The following is a 19,464-nucleotide window of genomic DNA, read 5'->3' as shown; positions in this document are numbered from 1 at the left end:
AGATGCTGCTCTTCTGTACATCAGCACTGACATCTGAGCAATCCTATTCATCCATTTGAACTAAACGTATTGCTTTTAACAGTTAAATTCAACAAATATTACAAGTTCAAATATAAATCTAGATGCATCACAGGGAAATACAGCCTTTCAGTGTTTCAGCTTAACTTACCAAGTAGAAGCACAGGGAGTATGTGATGTCACCCTCATAGCACGAGAACCTCTGAGAACTGCTTACAGCCAAAATAAAATGCCTTCTTTCATACCAAAGCTGCAGATCACATGGTTGAGATAATCACATTACTGTTGAACCTTGTGGTTAGCAGGACTCACTCATGCAGATCTAACATCGGTCAGACTGCACACAACAAGCTTATTCTTCCGATTCTAGACTTGACTTATCAGGCTTCTATCCGACAAAGGCATCCACACATTAGTTGTTTTTCCAGTGTCCAAGGACCATTGTATTAATGAATATTTACAGCAACATATTAATGGACAGGCAGTTAATAGTACAATGATAAAATGAGGTCATGTCGGTCTGCCAGAATCCAAAAATCCAACTACAGAAACAATTAGTCTGGCATATTTAGATACAATACTTTCAAAACCTTGATAACATATGATTCTAGCTGTTTGTATTGTATTTCATAATTGGGCCTTTTGTTTTGGCATTGTGGCCTGAACAAACAGTATTAGTCTCAGTGTGCACTGGCTCAGAAATGTTGGTGTTCTAGTTCTATTGTCTTCCGGGAGAATCTAAAACGTAATCTCACTGATATCCCTTTTCTCTTGTCTTACATTACTGTAATACTGTAACACTTTGATTAGGTAACTGATAACATTTTGTACAAATAATTGATCATTTTACCAGAATATATTTCTTAAGGGGATCTCCCAAAACTGCTGATGAGATGCACGCACACACACGCACACGCACACACACACACACACACACACACACACACACACACACACACACACACACACACACACACACACACATACAAACAACTGCTTAAAATACTGCACTATTAAGATAAGACAGTACACTTTATAGTATTAGTGTGTAGTATACCTTTGGGACTTGACTGAGCTTTAAAAGACACACGTATATTGATTACTTTGAATAAATGCACAGTAAACAATGATGTCACCTAGGCACTTAGAGACACGGGTTAATTTTCAAAATCTTCATTGTAGTTAACATAATGGGACATTTCCTGCAAAAGTTCAACAGATCAGTGTACGTTTGTCCTCTATTGTCCAGAGGATCAGTTCTTACTCCTGCTACACTTATGAAACACTGTAGTAGTTCATGCCCATGATATTCTTTGTTAAATTTGTGTCCTTACTGAACACACATAGTGGTGACCTCTGCTTTTCTTGCAGTCCCTGATTTGCCATTTTGCCCTCCGCCACACAAGGACACACTTTTTGCTTCCCTTCATTTTGGATCGAGGGGGCGTCTTTCTCCAGTTAGTGTAGCTGACTGGCTCTCCACCAACCCATTCCCAGCATCCTCTACCCTCCCGGTCATTTAGGCCTTACAAATTAGAAAAGAAAATTATGTTTGAATAGAATTCAGTCCATTGTATATTAACAGTTCAATATTTTAGATACGGAACATGCCAAGTCAAGAAAGGTTACGCAGGGTCTCATTACAATGGGTAGCTCATTGTAAAGCTATGAAGAATTAAAATCTAATAACCATGACTTTCAGAAAGAATCTTTGCTACCAAACACACAGATACGTAAGTACGTACCTATCCAGAATGGTTTCCTTCCACTGAAGTCCCACAGCCAGTCCATGTCCTTCTGAGAGAGGACACTTGCTAGAGTGCCGCTATATCTGAAATCATGCAGTAAAGAAGAAAATCAATGGATTGATACTGTGAGGATTGAATTAATTCTAATGGATCCTACATTTTGTTGCTTGTACTTGTGACATGCAATGACAACAAAGTTGAATCTAATCAGATCGAATCTAACATATTGTGTTCCACGTGGCAGAGATAGGAAGATTGTATTATTGAGTTTCAATAGCTTTTATGGACCAAATACAGCAAGATAATTAGAAACAAGCACAGGATGCCCATGACTTCTGCCCGATAATGTATCTCCAGGTCTGTTCATCCTGTAATCAAATATAAAATGTCTTTGAAGTGAAGTATACCTCTCCCGGCAGGCCTTGTTAGCAGTGCTCCATGTAGCTTTACGCTCACTGCTGAGGATGTAACAGAATCCACCATGAAACTTCCAGCCTTCAAGACACGTCTGAGCACTCACCATCTGTGTTTCAAGAGGAAATGGGCAAGCATGTTGATAGCGATTGTAGTTATATTGTAAAGTCAAAGTGAAAGTGTGTTTTGAAATTGAAATACCTCCTCAGTTGGTGACCAGGGTTTCCAATAGACTCCATTGCAGTGCAGGAGCTGATGGGTGGTTTGGTTGAAATGCAACAGTCCCATCAGTTCTGGTACACATGTTTTCGGACCGGAGCTTTCCACTACGTCCTATGAGCAACACAAAGACACACAAATGAAACACTGGGATGTGTTTTAATTTTAAATATAATTATGATTATTGTGGTGGTTATCTTTATTGTTGTTGTTTTCAGTAGTAGCAGTAGTAGAATAATAATGGTAGTATTGTTGTTGTTATAGTTAAATTTTTGTCATTATTGTTATGATTATCAAATTACTCCACGTTAAATAAACTATGTTCAATGAGAAAATGGAAAAAATAAGTTTTAACTGTTGGGATAATGAAATGAGGTCCAGTGACCTTTGTACCCCTGTGTCCTTTGGTTCCTCCAGGTTTGGTGCTTGGGTTAGACATCCTAAGCACTTCAGGTGTTTTCTGTTGTGCTCCCCTGCTGACCACATGAACATTAGCCTTCCTCCCCTGCCTGGATGTGGAGGTGTCATCCTCTACTTGCATCTGCATGATGCCGTGATACTAGAAGCAAAGCAAAATTCAGTTTTTTCTAACTATGTGCGATATTATCTGGTTGACATTGACTGCGCTGCTACTTACCGTGTAAACAGTGTCTGTCCCATTGTGAAAAACAGATGAAGGTGGAATCTGAATTTAGACAAAGATACAATCAATAGAAATCATTAAGATTTTGGTTCAAAGCACAACATCCAGAGCTAGTAGAGGAGTAGAGCAATTCATTTCTATTCCAATCAAGTAAAGACAGGAAGAGCCTTATGTAGGAAGACAAATGTAGAAAATAAAGGATTTGGATTAGTAACAACAGTTAATTTCAAATTTAGTCAGCTAGATTTCTGGTCCCATTTCTGTTTTATTTTATTCTATTATTTTGAATTTTTAAGAACCAGCGAGAGAAGAATGGATGATATATATTTTAGTGGTGCACTTTTTTATGCTTTTGTGTAATTATAAACTAAAATGCATATACTTACAGACTTTGGGTTGCCCTGTCTTCTGAGTTTCTTTTTCTTTTTTGCTAGACCTGGTTCAGTCTTGGGAATGATGCTGTCTCCACGGGTGAAGACGCCTGCTTCTGTGCCGAGTGGCAGTTTCTCGAGCTGAATGGATCCATGCTGAGGATAAGGCTCTGACAAGATCTTTCCTCCTAGAACAGGAGTCTGTGGTTGCTGTTTTTCCCTGCATGGTCCTGAGATGTTTAAGATGTCATGTTAATGTTTTGACTAACAGACTGTCATTGGGTTGATTGAATACATTCCGCTGACCTACAGAACAGTCATGCGGTAGGAAATAACATGTCAGTACCTCTCCCTGAATCCCTAATGGTGATTTGAGCGTTGTTATTGATGCCGATCACTGTTCCTTCCGGAGAGACAAGTGTCACTTCAAACATCTCCTCAGCCTCCTCCATGTGGTCTTCAATGATCTCAGTAAGCCAGCTCCTCTTTGACATTCCTAAAAATCAAAACATCATTTACTTTTCTCATTACATTAGCTAAGCAATTGCAGATTCGTTTTTTTTTTTGACAATATCTGTCATTTTTTAAGATGAACAAACATTTGCCCAATGTGCACTCTTAAGAGCATGCCATTTAAAAATACTCCTAATTCTATTTAAAACTGTACCCATAAGAATAATCTTAACTGTTTTATACACTTTTGGTTTTCATGGATTTCAAGGAATTTAGATATTATGTTATTATCTTAAATTTTTGTTATTTATTAAATTCTTTTCATCGTATTTTACTTTATTTCTTATTTTCAATGCAATTTATTTTCCTGATTTTGTGATTCCTTGTAGATATTCTATTGCTGACTTTATTGATCTTGCCCAATATTTTTTTGCTTGACATGTTTTCAGTTTAATTTAGTTTAATTTATATTGACCGTCAGCTATGTATGCATTGGTCTCACTGATTGATTGACCAATTGATTGGAAAGTACAAAACATAAGATTCTATACCTACACCAATGACAGATAGCTCATACATTTACCTCAAAATTGCAAGTGATTTATATATTTTCATATTGACATACCTGGATCAAATTGAATAAGAGAGGGTCTTGTCAGGAAATCTTTCCCAGCAGTTGCAGTAACAGCCTTTACCTATGACAAAAAAGTTAGACAGACACAGACCAAGGATGATAATGTAACTTAGGTTATAATGTATCTTCAAAGAACGCAATTATGTTCTGTACTGTTGCAATGATTAAGATTGCATACATTAGTAGATGCTATACTTAGATAGGTCAGTATATATTCAAGCCTACTTGAAGATCGGGAGTGCAGATCAAAATCACTGCTTGATATGATTGTTGATATGTTTAAGATACTACATTCATGTAAGCCATTGTTTATCACAGTTCTTCTTATATCAAATTCTTGCTGACCTTGATGGTGACGTATGAGGACACTGCCATGTTTCCCCTTCGTATGATGTTGAGTGAGACAGCTCCCTCCTTTTCACATACAGAGTATTCAGGTTGGGAAAACTCCACACTAGACCAGCTCAGTTCAAGTCTACAACAGCCAGGGAACACGTAAAAAGGTAAACTCCTAGTCCAACACAATTTGTAATAAGAAAAATATAAATTTTTACTTCTTACACATGAGAGGTCCCAGTGTTCCCCAGAGGATCAGATACTACGAACTCCAGGCTGTCAGTTAAGGACTCCTTTGCTGGATCAATGATATAGACGATAGTTCTCTTCTTGAGCTCTCTCTGATTGAAGCACTGAGGCACAAATTCACCTGAAACAGCAAAAAAAAGACTTTGATTTCTATTCATGCTGAGTTAAACTGTAATGATTATGGGAACACATTTTAGGTCTGAACCTGTGGTAATGTTTTCTAGATAACCAAAGTAGGGTGGGCGAACAATGCAGAATGTGAGCTCGTCTTCTCTGCTGTGACCGTCTTGGGCCTTCAGCTCATGAGATGACAGAAAGATTCCAAATCTGCCATCAACGAAAAGCTCGGCCTTCCAAAGGGGTTGTAGTTTCACAATTTCAGGAGATGACTTGTCCATGGACTTGATCTGAAAATATACACAGCTTGTAAATAAAGTAAGAACTGGTGAACACAAACTAAACACTGAACACCAGCTAAGTTGATCTCTTCCTTTGCTCACTCTAGTCCTACCAAGAATTGTGAGGTGGAGAGAAAAGGAGCAGGAGGACACCAAACATAAAATATTGTATGTCCTGGATTAAAACCTAACTCAGACCAACTTGGGCCTTTCTCTCTTCAAACAAAGGCTACATAACTTCCATACAACCTTTCCATTGACCTGCGTCAGATATGAAAATGCAAGCAGAATGTAGGTCACAACACCATAGATTAATGCCTACAGGTGTAAATGAAGTGGTGCAGTGCAGATTCTGCATTGGAACTCTCTAATTATTCCAGCTGTGGTTGCTGGACCATTTGTAAATGTAATATATCCTACCTGAATTGTAAAGAACACAGGCTCTGAATGTAACTGCCCATCCAGCAAGAAGCCTCGATTTGTGCTGTCATGGCCATTAAAGGCAAATCTGTCGATCTTCGACGGCCCTCCGTCATGCTTATACGTGATCCTCAATTCCTGTATGTTCCTCTGAGTGAAGTTTGAGCCTGCATCCAAAGTTGTATCACCTAAAAGCAGCTTGCCATACTGCGGAGGCTGAAGAAGGGCATAAATCAGGTCACTGGGCGGAGTGTCTGGGTCAGACATGCTTAGGCTGCGAGGGCCAAGAATGATGGAGGAGCCTTGGGGGACAATCAGGCCTTGGTTATTGGACAAAGTTGGCAGGACGCGATCCGTTGTTTCCACTGCAACCTCAAATGTTCCATTTTGGTTCGTCATTCCATTACTCACCATAAATCTGCCGAAATGTTACCATTATTAGAAACAAACTTTGTTTCATGTTTCGTGTTAAACAGGTTTTAGTGAAATGAAATGAAAGAAATTTGTGGACTCACTGAAATGTTTCTCTTGGTGTGCTGGCTTGGTTGTTGTGTACATAAGCCACAAGGTTTGCAACTATGTCCATCTGGCTGAAAGTGGAAATGGCCAGTCCAGGATATTTGATGTACTCTATGTGTCCGTGACTAGGCGGGACGGTGATAATATACAGAAGCTCCTCTGGCTTATCGGTGCCATCTGTAGCAAACAGGACATCTGTGGTGAGGACCACACGATCTCCACGGCTGACGTTCACCACCTTCACAAAGATGGCAATGTTTCCTGAAAATCAGGGATAAGAATCATTACAGTGGACACAGTAGCAATATTTAATTGATTTTCTTGGATTAATGATGGTGAGCTGCATCTTACCGTATCGTTTATAAGAACACAATAACAAGACTATTAACAAGGTAAACTGAAGAGTGGTACTGTTCACTACTACTTCCACTTTTGCAACTTAGTGTAGGATACTTGGATTCCATTACCTTTTTCCATATCTGTGATAGAGATGTGAAAATGCTGTGCAGGGGATCGGTTCTTTCCATCCAGCAAGTGGAAGACAAAGGAGTCCTCTTTTTTACTACTGTGCAGGTCTGTGTGCAAATAGCGCAGTAGGTTCATGTCTACCATATCCTGTGTGCAGTTTCTCCCAGCTGTAAGCGTCACCCAGTCCTGGCCTTCCTGAGACAGTAGCAGTAAGAATTAGGAGCAGAGACGACTTAAGTAGTCTTTTGTCACAAAGTAAAATAAACCATGCTGTTACTAACTACTGCTACTATCTATTACTACTACTGGTCTATTCTTTTAATATTAACAGCACTGCACCAACCTTAAGATGAAGTAGTCCTGCAGTAGGAACACTCTCGAATATATACATAACATCTGCAGAGGGCGTGTCAGCGTCCTGTGCAAAGAGTGCAACACTGGATATGAGCCTGGCCTCTCCAGGTGCCAGCTCCAGTCCATTGTTCCTGAAAGACACATCAAATTTGAATGACTTTCATCTCATAATGGGATGCTCTACTTGTGCAACAGTGTTATTGAAGGTTTTCTCTGACCTTATAATATGAGGCTCCTCATCATTGACTGGTAGTACTTTAACCATGACTTGTCTGTGGAGTTGGTGCTTGCCATCAGTCAACTGAATGGTAAAACTATCCTCCATATTCTCAGAATCATCATGCATGTACATCAAAGCAATCCCTGAAAGCAGTATGGAGACAGATTCATTTGTCTTCACTTGTTTCAAAATGTCTAGCAGTGTCTCATTGGAATAACTCAAAGAGCTTTAATCAGATATGGATCAAATTGGGATGGTTGATTGTTAATAGGTTCAGGACCTTCACTATAAATTTGTTCCTAGAACAGTCAAATGTCAAGGTCGCAGGGCAATGTCAAAGTTTCGGCCCAATGTTAATACCTAGAGATTCATCTGCTGTTGTGGGCCTGTGAAGCCCTTGGAGACATTGTGATATTGGACTATACAAATACATTTCACGTGATTTTTAGTTTTATTGTGAGTAGAACAGAAGTAATTTATGCGAAAGACACATACTGCATATCACTAACAACTTTAAGCGGGTCAATTCAGCCTCATGAGTGTTTGTGTTTAGGGTGGAATTGCAAAAAGTACCATTTTTAAGGTCTGCCATTGTAAAGTCTTCTACTTGGAACATGGCATCTGTCTGCCTTCGTTTGTGACCTAGTTGTCCATTGCCGTGTTTGACGATGCTTCCATGCTGTGGGGCCTTAATGACACTGAAGAGCAGGATATTTTTTGGGATATCTAGATCCACTGCATTTAGAACTGATGAGTCCAAGTCTTTCATCTCTCCTTCCGGTACCTCATCACACAGAGAAATAATTTAGTTTAGTCAATATACAGCCACATATTGTAACAAAACACAAATCAAATCTTGTGGAAATTGTGAATTTAGGAGGTGAGATTAATTGGCAAAACTTACAGTGATGTTCCTCGCAATAAACTCTGGGATCTCATCGTTCATTGGGCTGATTATAATGTAAAAGGGCACTGTGGCAGAGTTGTGTTTGCCATCTGATACACAAAGCATGAACTGGTCTACCGTAGGCTCCATCCTCTGGTGTCTGGATTGAACGTAGTTCACGTGGCCATCAATTATAGCTTTGTATGAAAAGGAGGCTGTAGAAAAAGATAATCCAAACAATCAAAATAATTTTCCTTTAGCCTGCCTAAGAGTCTCAAGATAGGAGTGGCTTCTACAATAAAATGCTCTTCCCCATAGTGTCAGAAAGTAAATAAAACAAACAAAATATTTCAATATAAATGCATACCTATGCTTATGCCAATGTTGCTCTTCTCAAAGCCAGGATTGGGCAGAACATTTTCAATGTAACCAAACTGGGGTGGAGAAATCAAACTGACCACCAACTCCTCCAGGACAGAGTCCACATCAGATGCTTTGAAATGAGAAATAGTAATTGCAGCAGTCCCGCCTTCATCCACCACGAAAATGTCTCCTACAAACACAGAAATGACTTTCATCAAAAACAATAAGACTTATACTTACATTATCCTATGTTCTTGCCATATCTGTCTGTGCACTTAAACTTGACATCTTCCAGTTTTGAAATCGTCCATTGTGTCTTTTGAAAGTGGCCTATATGCTTTACTCTAAGATTAATATAAAGATTCTTTGAATGTCACATACAAAGTCACATGCGGCACAACAATTTATAAATGTATTGTATATTGTGTACAGTGGGATATATTCTTCAATGATTCGTCCCTAAATTGCATTGTTTCATGCAAAGATCTTAAGATATCTTCCTCATCACTGAGATACCTGTTGTAGCAGATGGTGGTTGGTTGTCAACTGGATACACTGTGATCTGTAGATCGTACACTGGCAGAGTGTCCTTCAGATGAGTTGTGCCTGTGGTCTTTACAGCGTTTGTTCCACCACAACATAAAGCAGAAGTTTCAGTTTCTCCATCAGAAACAACAAAGGTGATGGTGTCATGGCGAGGGGTGAGTCCAATCTCCTGTCCTAGAACCACATAATAACATATATAATTTAGTTGCCATTCAAGTGGAACAGTAAATGCAGAACGCAATACCTCAATACTGTGGTACAATTATACTGTAGGATAAGGGTTAATTGCTGAAGAAATACATACAAAAATACACTTTGTTCAGCACTTCCAATGCAAGGAATTGATCACTAACATACAAGGGAAGAAAACTACCTATCTACTTGAATATCTTGGATACAGTACACAAGAATTACAATCGCTTTATCACTTATCATTGTTATGTAATATAGTTTAGGATTGTAGTATTTATCAGTTGTCAAATAAGGATTAATATTGGTCACATCTGCCAGTCTACCTCCCATCTTCCACTGCATACCTGTGTGCTTATAGGTGACAATCCCTGCACTGATGTCTGCTTGAATGAAGCGATCCACAATGACTCCGTTCCTTAGCACCACACCATGATAAGGCTGCCTGGCAATCAAGTAGGCCAGGCTGCTGTTGTCACTGTCTGCATCAGTTGCATAGATGTACTCAGCTGTGATAACAATTTCCTCTCCCTCCGCACAGCGGAGGACTGGTTTCAAACCAGGAACCAACACTGGGACCTCGTCATTGACGGGCATAACCTGGAGGTCACAGGGACACAGAATTCTCAATTTGCAGTGCCATCAAGGAGCTTCCAAAAATATCAACCCATGACAAGTAAACATTTGTAAACCAAACTCCATTCTATCTATAGAGTTAATTTCTACAACTGAGTTTACCTTCACTTGCAGAACAAAACTGACTGAATTAATTCCATCTGTCGCAGTGAATTCAATGTGGTCCTCCTCAGTTTCAGAGCTGTCGTGATTATACCTGCATGAGGAAAACACAGCTTTGATAAGACATGGAAAACACAGTCCCGTGAGTGATACTTGGAAATGGGGAAAAGGAACACGTGGATTGCAGTTCTGTCACAATTCAGACATACTGGCAACGTGTATCATTCAAAACATCTGCATACATCCACAGAATATGTTTTGGGCTTAAGTCCTATGTAACATGACACGAAGACAGGAAACTACAATATCTGACCTAACTTGATGGTTTTTCAGGTCGTTCACAGTGAACATCTGGCCTGGTTTTAGTGGTAAACCCCTTAGCTGCAGAGTGCCATGCTGTGGTTCCCTCTCAACCTCAACCAGCAAGCCATCTTCCATGGAGTCCACATCAGAGAGAAGTAAGTGTTCAGGGCCTATCCAGCACTCTCCTCCCTCATCAACCATCACATAGTTGGTGAAGACCTGGAACACATTGGCTAGCGGTTACACTCTACCATTTCATGTGACTTGTAGAATCGGAATCTGTTGAATATCTGATCTCATCATGCCAGATCGAGTAGCACAGAGGGGTGAACTACTCCCAAAGGTACGATTCACAATGAGTCTCTAAAACATTGAAGAAAAGTATTTTACTGCAAGGCTATAATTGTGTATGATGGTGTGATTACCTGTGGTGGCTGGTTGTCCACTGGTACGACGGTGATGTTGAAGCAAATACCAATGACAGTTCTTCCTAAGTGGTTAGTTGCAGAGAGAACAAGCTGGATATGTTGTGGGTAAGGGCCGATGTCCATGACAGGAGGCATGTAAGCTACTTTCATGAAGTTCACTGCATGCTGTGAAGCAAATAACCACAAAATGAATAACTTTGTCATTACTATTAAATGTGAGATTCACCTCCGCATATCTGTGAATATAAGTGACAGAATGAAAAGATTCACCTGTGTGAAGAGCCGCAGAACTGGTGCATTGGAGTCCTTGGCAAATTTGGGGATGCTTTCAACCAGGAACAGCCTCCCTGCATCGGGACTGCTGCTCATCAAGACAAATACACACAGTTGAGGCAGGAAGTGTTTCTATTTTTGCATTTTGTGTTTGTTGAATATGGGCAAACCTGTGAGGACCGGTGTAGAAAGGTGGAGTTGTCACTGTGTACGTCAACTCGCTATCTGGAGACTCCAGGTCTACGAAGTGAAGCTGCTGCCGTGTTATATGAACAACTTCTGTTTCTTTTATCACAAGACAGCGTCTGGCACCAGGAACCTCTTTAGGTGGTTGGTCTGGCACAGGTTCAATGTGCACCACCACAACCTGCACAACACCATGATCAGCAGAGACATCAGGCAAAGTCTCTTACATGTGTGTCCTACATGCACTTTCAGTTTTAGAATTATATCACATCCTGTCCACAGTTACATCTCTGCATCTCTTTGTTACTGTTACATACTTGAGGCTGTGACAGGTTGGGGGGATCGTGGAAATCCGACAGAACCACTTCAAAATGGTCATCAAACACCTCGTTGCCTTGGTGTCGGTAGTAGACCAGTGACTGAGACAGGTCCTTCTGCAGAAAATGGCTGACAGGGTAACCTGGATTAAAAGTCCCAGAAAATATGGTAAGAGTTAAAGACCATCAGTGTAGTTTTGAGGAATAAATATAAAGAGATATGAGGGATAAAAGGCTTTTAAAGAATTTGACTATTTCCTCCAGCACACTTTGACTTCTAACTCATGTTATGTTGTTAAGTAGACAGACCTGTGAGGCCAGGTCCCGGGATTTTCATGATCTCTCCTGCGTGAGGGGGTTGGGTGATGTTGAAAAGGATGTAGTCATCGCTGGAATCCATGTCTGAAGCCTGGAGGGTAGAGCCTCTCAGCAGAGCCATCTGGCCCTCAGCAACTTCCAACAACATGTTGACGATAAGGAAAGGAGGGCTGTCATCCTTTGGGAGGATGTTGATGGGGAACTTGTGGCGTGTCTGATGGTGACCGTCAGTGATACGGAAGATGATGAAGTCTTTGGTGGAGTCACTGTCATCATGTAGATAGTGAACCATGCCTGCTCTGATGTCACTGACAGAGAACATGAAACCTTTTCCACCTAAATGTTAGGAAAGTTTATTCTTAGAATACGCTTCACTTCTGTGACTCAATCAATTGTATTTATGTAGCACCTTATCATGCACAAGTGCTCTGATGTGATCGTGTTTCCACTGGCAGTGTGATGTTTTCTACAGTACCTCTGACAGTCAGCTGTCCATGCTGTAGGCCATCCACAGTGATGAGACGAACAGCATTCAGGTTGTCATTGTCAACAATCTGGAACTGCTCCCATGTTATCGGGCGAGACTGACCCTCTAAAAGGCTGAGACCTGGCAGACAAAAGGTTAATGATGAGTTTACACCATGCTTTAGTCTAGGGATCACAGGAACAAAGCATTGAGTCCTTTAGTTTTATGAACAAAACAGCTCATATGTGTGCATGACATTTTAAATATGTCATGATAACTGTAAAGTCACAATAACCTACTAAAAACGTTTCTAAGTTGAAGTGGCCTTTCTGCAAAGTATGTGTCAGATGTGTTATTGCAACGTCTTTTGATCTGTTTATATAAATATCAAGTTTGTTTGGTTTGTTTGGGGTTGTATTGGCAATGTGATGCAACAATGCGGTGCAACAATACCCATGTTCCAGGAAACTCTGGGTGCATTGGTGTCTGCGTTCCTGACAGAAATGTGAACAGTCATTGATGGACTCGTCTCAAAGAAGAAGTCATGAGCTTCTAATTCCACCTGTATGGGAATGTTACAAATATGTTCAGTCACCATTGACAAAAAAAAGTATATACTGAATCAACAACTGGAAAAGGAAAATGCTACCTCATAATTCCTGCGTACAGTATCAGAAGAGTTAGGGGGTTGAAAGCCAATGAGCATGTCATTGAGGTCCAGCCATGTGAAGGAGGAAATCTGGCGAGTGTGATCAGACAGATGGGTGAAGAAACCTTTCTCAGGGGTTTTGGTGATGTTGAAAACCAAGCGCTGTTTGGGGGTTTCCTCATCTTCGGCATCAAGTGTGGCAGTGGAGAGCGGCGTGAGGATGAACTGGTCCACTTCGAGAATGAACGTGGACATGAAGGAAGGCTTGGGAGGCTGATTTGGCACTGCTCCGATGATCTGCACCGGTATCCAGGCCTGTTCAGACTACACACACAAAACAAAACAAAACAAAAAGATATTATTTTATGCTTTAGGTACGATATGATTGACATTACTGCAACCACAATATCACATAATGCTGTGAAATTGTAGAAAATGTAAATGGGTAAGTATAAGACAATTAATCTAATATTAGTAAATCTGTAGTTTTTGGAGCTTGGGCTGATGAATTGGTATAATCCTAATTAGTAACTAGACAGAATTACGATTTTGTTGCCTTGTCAATTGGCAAAAAGAACAACTCAAATACCTGATGTATGCTGCCACTCCTGGTGTCCTTGAGGTCTAGTCTGATGTAGATATAATCTCTGTCTGGAGATGGAGGGTCTATGTGCTGATATTTCAGCCCCATCATCAGGAAATCATCACAGGGCATCTTCAAAATCTTCACAAGTTTCAGACCCTTCAGGCAGTCTTCACTTTTACACATCGCTCTTGCTTCATTATCTGTATCGGGAAAAGATAATACAGAGTTTACAGAAATTCGTTTTTGTGAATTTGCTTTGTAAGTCATTTGAAGGGTGTAAGGTACGTAGCCAAAGTCGTAGCATCATAGTGTACGTGTAGTAAGTAGTGGTAGTAGTTCCATCATGCTATGTTGTCAGGCAGTGTCAAAGGTTACCAAGTTGTTGCCGTAAGGGGACAAAACTTTCTGGCTCGTCCCCTCTCTTGCTGGGCTTGTCTGGCTCTCCAGTGACCAGTTGGCCATGGGCTGGCAGGTAGGTGTCATGGTTATTCAGATAGATGCTACACTCCAGGTTAGGCCTCCTCTCATAGTGGAAGGACACCACATTACCGTCCACAGCATTCGAGAGGCCGTACAATTCAGGAACCTCCAGGGATTTTGGCCCTAATTTTATAATGTTGCATTCAGGTTCCATAATATCCACATGAAGAGAAAACACCTCCATATAGGTGTCTGTCTCAGTGAACCTGGTCAAAAACACATAAGAGGCTCCAAATCATCCTGCAATTGACTCTCCAGCTAGACAATTATAGAACTAGTTGAATTAGAATAGTTGAAATAAGTTTTGATCACTACATTTACATTTAGGTTTCTGTGGAAAGAACTGACCTGTACAGTCGAAGTTTCACAGTATCCTCTTTCAGCAGAGGACAGCCATTATGGATGTACTTCACTTCATCAGCCAAATAGTGACAATCAAACACCTGAACAACAAAGATGTGATAACAAACAATTCACAATTGCTGAATCCCTAAATGTCTGAATTCTTAAAAGTATTTTAAGAATGGACTAAAGAACCCTTTCAGGATCTCAGGATATGTTTTTTTATTTTGTATGTTTGTATTGTTTTGTTTTGGCTGGGTTGGGGCCTTAGGGTTCTGCATGTTAGCTGACAAACAAGCTTCTTGAAAGCATCATGCATCCCTTCAAATTGGTTTTATTGCAGCTCGAGCCTCAATTTCCTGAAACACTTTACAATAAAAGAGTATTTTTCCATTACCTGTGGCGTGAGCTTCCCCACTTGTTGTGTTATGGGCTCATTTAACACAACTTCCACCTTGCATGCATCCTTTTGACGGGGAATGTTGAACTGCAGGTCACCGTCCTGAAGGTAACCTGCCTGACCCCGCTTCACCTTTAAACCCTTATTTACTTTGACGAGGGAAGCGTATGATGAATAGGTCTTTCCCAGCAGAAGCATCAGCAGCATCACCCAGGTAAAGGTTTGACCTTGTGAAGCCATCGCTGGTGGTTACAACACAATGTCCTGCTGGCCTTTGAGGACGGTGTCCAAATGAACGTAGAATTGGATGCTTCAAAAGGGAGAATTCAGTTCACTTAGGAACATATGACCTGCTAAGACGTTGCATGATGATCACTGCTGCTGCAAGTGGTTGTGAGATGATTCTGGGTCATGTAATCGGTCAGGAGCTGCAAAAGAAATGAGACTTTTAATGGGTGACATTACATAAACAGACACTGAAATACGATCATTTGTAGTAGTGGAAGCTCATAATAAAAATATGTGGATTGTCAGTTGACCCAAACATTCCTGTATATTGTTATTAATTCTTTGTGAGACATGGAACCGGTAATGTTGAGGCAGTTGCTTTTGTTTTGACAGAACCTTTTCAACCCTATTTTCTGTTTTGGTGCATTCTTTTGATGCTCTCATCCTGTTTTCCTGCATGTTTCAATAAACCTTCATCCTATCTCAGCTCACATCCCACTGAGGATGTTCTGGTGATGTTTTGTGTCTGAAAACAAGGTTCAGATGTCATTCTGCCACATTCCTTCAACACTTGTCTATCATAGCTACCACAGACCTCACACAGAAAGCACCTTCAACAGAAACACACCATATAATCAGGGTCTGGATTGAGGAACATGCTGAAGCTTGTCCTGGTGAACAATGCTTGTGTTGAGGGACTGGGAAGATCATGTTCAAGGAGTCCTATCCTATGAAACTACTCCAACAGCTTTTGATTGGTTTGCTTGTTTCAAATGAAGGATTACGTAATTACATTACAAATCAATATATATTCTATATCACAGTCACAGCAGTAATGAAATGACCTCTTTAAAGTTGCTATAAGAATATAAGTGAAGGTGTGACTGTATCAGGATTGCAGCTTCACAAGACCAAATTCACCAAAATGTCTCAAAGGCTCTATTTATGCATTACATGTGTCCAGATACAAAATCAAATTACTTGTCAGCCATATTGCTTTCTCTGTGGAGTTTGCATGTTCTCCCTGAGTGAGCATGTGTTTCTTCTGGGTACTCTGCTCTCCCCCACAGTCAAAAATGTGCCTTTGCCCTTGACCAAAGCGCTAGGCAGCTACAGCCCTGGAGGTGGTCCCTGCACACTTTACTATAGCTGCCATTGTGCGAAAAAGAAGTAAAATGTCAATGAGGAATTGCCGCAATCTACACTTTCAATTTAAGATGTATACGCAAGTCCTGATTTTGGATTATTTGTGTAAATGAGACATTGGGAATCGTATTTTAACACAAGGTGTGAATGGAGCCGCAGTGATTGCAATCTTTCTACTGCTTGTACTGAAATTTGGAGTACTGTAAAATTTTGACGTTATTTACAATTCAATTACAAACCACAACCACAGCGTACTCATAACTCTGGCATTTTGACCACAACTGTGCTTATATAGCAATGGAAATAGTAAAAACGACCACTTGTATATAATTAAGACAATAACCAATAATATCATATTTAAATCCATGCTGGTGATGAAAATATTCAGCAGACACCATTTGTTGGAAACAAAAGGAGGAGGAGATAACTCACAGTTATATGGCTGTAAATTATTCTAAACAAAACAAAGACAATTGCAAGCAGCCTCCCAATCAGAGAACATTAGATGCATCAGCAACCCTTTTTTACTTTGAACTCTTGGGAGAACAAACAAAATTCCAGCTGCATGCCAGAGTTAAGAGTAAATCACCTTTCACCTTTTTAGATAACATCCAATCTTTCATTGTGTTATGCTAAATGAAGGCATGTGGCTGATATTTGTCACTGGAGCTTTGGATAGTTTACCGATTTGTGTTCCACTCTTAAAGCTCAAAGGCTGATGCGGAAGCAGCAGATGAGTGGCTTGACGCTGGGAAAAGGTTCTAATGTTAAACTGCCTGCAGCGTCTGTCCCTGTTGTTTACAGTGACCTTTTTCCTGTTTGGGCAAAGCTTTGTGTTACAGTGACAATCTCACAATGTAAACAAGAGGAATTCATGTGAGAGGCCCCATTTCCTGCATCGCATGGTGTGAATTAAGATTCTGGCAAGATGAGCCAATACCAGCACCTTCATTTAACCTCATGGATCTGGGGTTGTAGTCTTGTACATAGCTTTAGGGACCCTGTCATTCAGACAGGGGCTAAGCATCCGTCTAAGAACAGGCAAGATTCACGTAGCAGTGGAGAATTTGTGGGCCAGTGTTATAACATGCTTCTACAGTAATGTTAGACTAAATGAGACGAGGCATTGTATTTCTCTACAATTAGTCCACAGACTAAACTGATTTGGCCTTAAGTGAACACAGACCACAGCCCCCAGAGTAGCATAATCAAGCAGTCTCCACTCCCAAAATGCCTGGATTCCAAGTGTTGGTAATATTTGTGTTGGTCACTGTAGTTTGGAATTCACACATGTATTATATGACACAGATTAAGGAGACTTCAGGTTGTGGAGGGTGGAGAACAGTTCTGAGATAAGAAGCATTAAAGTGTTGACATTCTAGCTGCTAAAACTGTAACAAATGTTTTCTGTCAATCCAAAAGTTCAACTACAAACTGAAGGGTGTGCAGTGTGTCCATCTAACAAGGGGGTTTGCACCACACCTGGGAACAAATGCCTGATTCACAGCAATGCCTCTTCTAACGGTAATAATAACAGGGTCCTCAGAGCAGCCAGTAATTTTCAAAGAAACCCAGGCCAGGGAAGCAAAAAGGCATTCTAGTGAAAAACATGACCAACTGTTATTTGGCTGCCCTCTGGCTCATGTTCAACACTGAGCACACAAACAGCTCCTAAATAATCCAGAGCAGCAGGAATGATGAGTTCATTTTGAGTTAAATGTGTGAAAGTGCAGTGCTCTTGATTGTTGCATATTTTAAAAATATATCTGTCTTTTAGAATTAATTGATCATTCAAAATAATCTGATGAACTGGATATACTGCTGAAATGTATCATTACTTATGAGGCTGTATGGTAAAAAATAACAAGGGGCAGATTTGTCATGAAACTTTGGGTGAAAGTGTAGGAGGTAGGTAAAGAGACAGATGATGGAGACAATGTGACACAACGGGTGCAAAACCAGTGAAATAAGAATTCCAAAAATCTGCACATAAACGCAAACATGTCCTTACCTAGTTTGCTGACATCTGGTGAGCGTCTTCCTTTTCTTCCTCGCCGCCCTGCACTCCTCTGCTCTCTAGAACAACTGTCTCCTTGAGAGAATTGTAGTTACTCTTTAGTCAAACTCCACCCACAGGGTAGATGAGTGGAGAGGGGGAGGGAGAGGGAGGAACCACAGAGGGAGGGTGATGGAAAGCAGTTACTGTGTCGCAGGGAGGAGAGAGGACTCTAAGATGCCTTCCTTCTCCTGTTGCGGCTGTGGGTTTGGTCAAGGCTAATTGAAGCGGAAAAACCTTAAGACAAACACTGGGACCTGAGATCAAAGTCTCCTGAGGGCCTGGTGGTTTTTAGCAACAGCTTTGTCATTATTCACAAGGAGATTAAAGGCTTAAGTAACACATAAACACATACAACAGGTATGTATAGGTCACTCGAGTATTGTAGAGGACATTGACCCCAGTTTGTTTTACTTCCTTTGTCCACGGATGAGCTTCATGTATACAGTAATAATGGAATACATAACTCCAACCAGCCTGCCGGGTTTGATCCAGATATGAGGGCTGGGGTGAAGGGGGTGATATATCAGGGGGAGGATGTTACAGGAGGGTCGGCAAGAAAAGGTAGAAACAACCAAAGGGGGCTTTTAGTTCAGGGGCTGTTGCGGGAGGGGCAGGAACATTCAACGTGTTCTCGAAGTAGTACATGTGACATCATCTCCCCACAGTATAATTTGTTCATGCAAATAAAACAAATAATAATGTTAATGACATGAAAAGTTTCTGCCAATTTTGAAGGCAATTGGAGGAATGGTGCTACTACAATCACACAAACAAACATACACTGCTCTCCAATTCTAGTAGTATGGAATGTATGTTCCTTTCTGTCACCCGTAGAGGGCAGTGTTGCACTTCTAATAACTTGACTAGTATAACAGTGCACAGTTTTCACAATGAATATTAACTTCTTACTTTGTGTAGAATAATGGATTATTATTTGTTTCCTCGTGTATTCTGAATGCAGGCACAATAGGTCACTTTTGAAATTACTTTTATTTCTGTTTCTATTTAGTGGAGCTTGGTATTTAAAGTGTTCAACTGTTTGAGACTGTGTTGACCTTACCAGCAACACTGCAGAATAGTGATTCGCCACAATTACT

At 40.5% G+C, this 19,464-nt stretch overlaps 1 protein-coding gene across 2 annotated transcripts; it reads right to left on the bottom strand.

The window, feature by feature from the left end:
* Positions 1 to 448: 448 nt before the first annotated feature.
* Positions 449 to 18,383, bottom strand: frem1a (Fras1 related extracellular matrix 1a). Of its 2 annotated transcripts, XM_076143697.1 has the most exons (37): positions 18,320 to 18,383; positions 14,932 to 15,362; positions 14,541 to 14,635; positions 14,088 to 14,398; positions 13,716 to 13,912; positions 13,127 to 13,450; positions 12,931 to 13,039; positions 12,487 to 12,618; positions 12,003 to 12,347; positions 11,694 to 11,836; positions 11,361 to 11,557; positions 11,188 to 11,278; positions 10,915 to 11,082; positions 10,500 to 10,708; positions 10,187 to 10,280; positions 9,796 to 10,048; positions 9,230 to 9,433; positions 8,718 to 8,903; positions 8,369 to 8,565; positions 8,038 to 8,248; positions 7,463 to 7,607; positions 7,234 to 7,375; positions 6,890 to 7,085; positions 6,419 to 6,683; positions 5,904 to 6,321; positions 5,291 to 5,492; positions 5,062 to 5,206; positions 4,846 to 4,975; positions 4,492 to 4,561; positions 3,760 to 3,909; positions 3,429 to 3,643; positions 3,037 to 3,084; positions 2,785 to 2,958; positions 2,382 to 2,513; positions 2,174 to 2,289; positions 1,764 to 1,849; positions 449 to 1,543 (listed from the first exon to the last, which is right to left on the bottom strand). In XM_076143697.1, exons 2-37 carry the CDS (start codon positions 15,172 to 15,174, stop codon positions 1,335 to 1,337), a joined length of 6,552 nt encoding a protein of 2,183 aa, XP_075999812.1. In that variant the 5' UTR covers positions 15,175 to 15,362; positions 18,320 to 18,383; the 3' UTR covers positions 449 to 1,334. The 2 variants fall into 2 exon arrangements, with proteins under 2 accessions (XP_075999812.1, XP_075999811.1); XM_076143696.1 differs by lacking the exons at positions 14,541 to 14,635; positions 14,932 to 15,362; positions 18,320 to 18,383 and having other exon boundaries at positions 14,088 to 14,395.
* Positions 18,384 to 19,464: the final 1,081 nt, after the last annotated feature.

This window comes from Genypterus blacodes, unplaced genomic scaffold (genome assembly GCF_046128005.1).
Source record: "Genypterus blacodes isolate CSIRO-AG114 ecotype Tasmania unplaced genomic scaffold, CSIRO-AGI_Gbla_v1 ptg000027l_1, whole genome shotgun sequence".
Lineage (NCBI taxonomy): Eukaryota > Metazoa > Chordata > Actinopteri > Ophidiiformes > Ophidiidae > Genypterus > Genypterus blacodes.
This window is presented reverse-complemented; position numbering and strand designations above follow the sequence as displayed.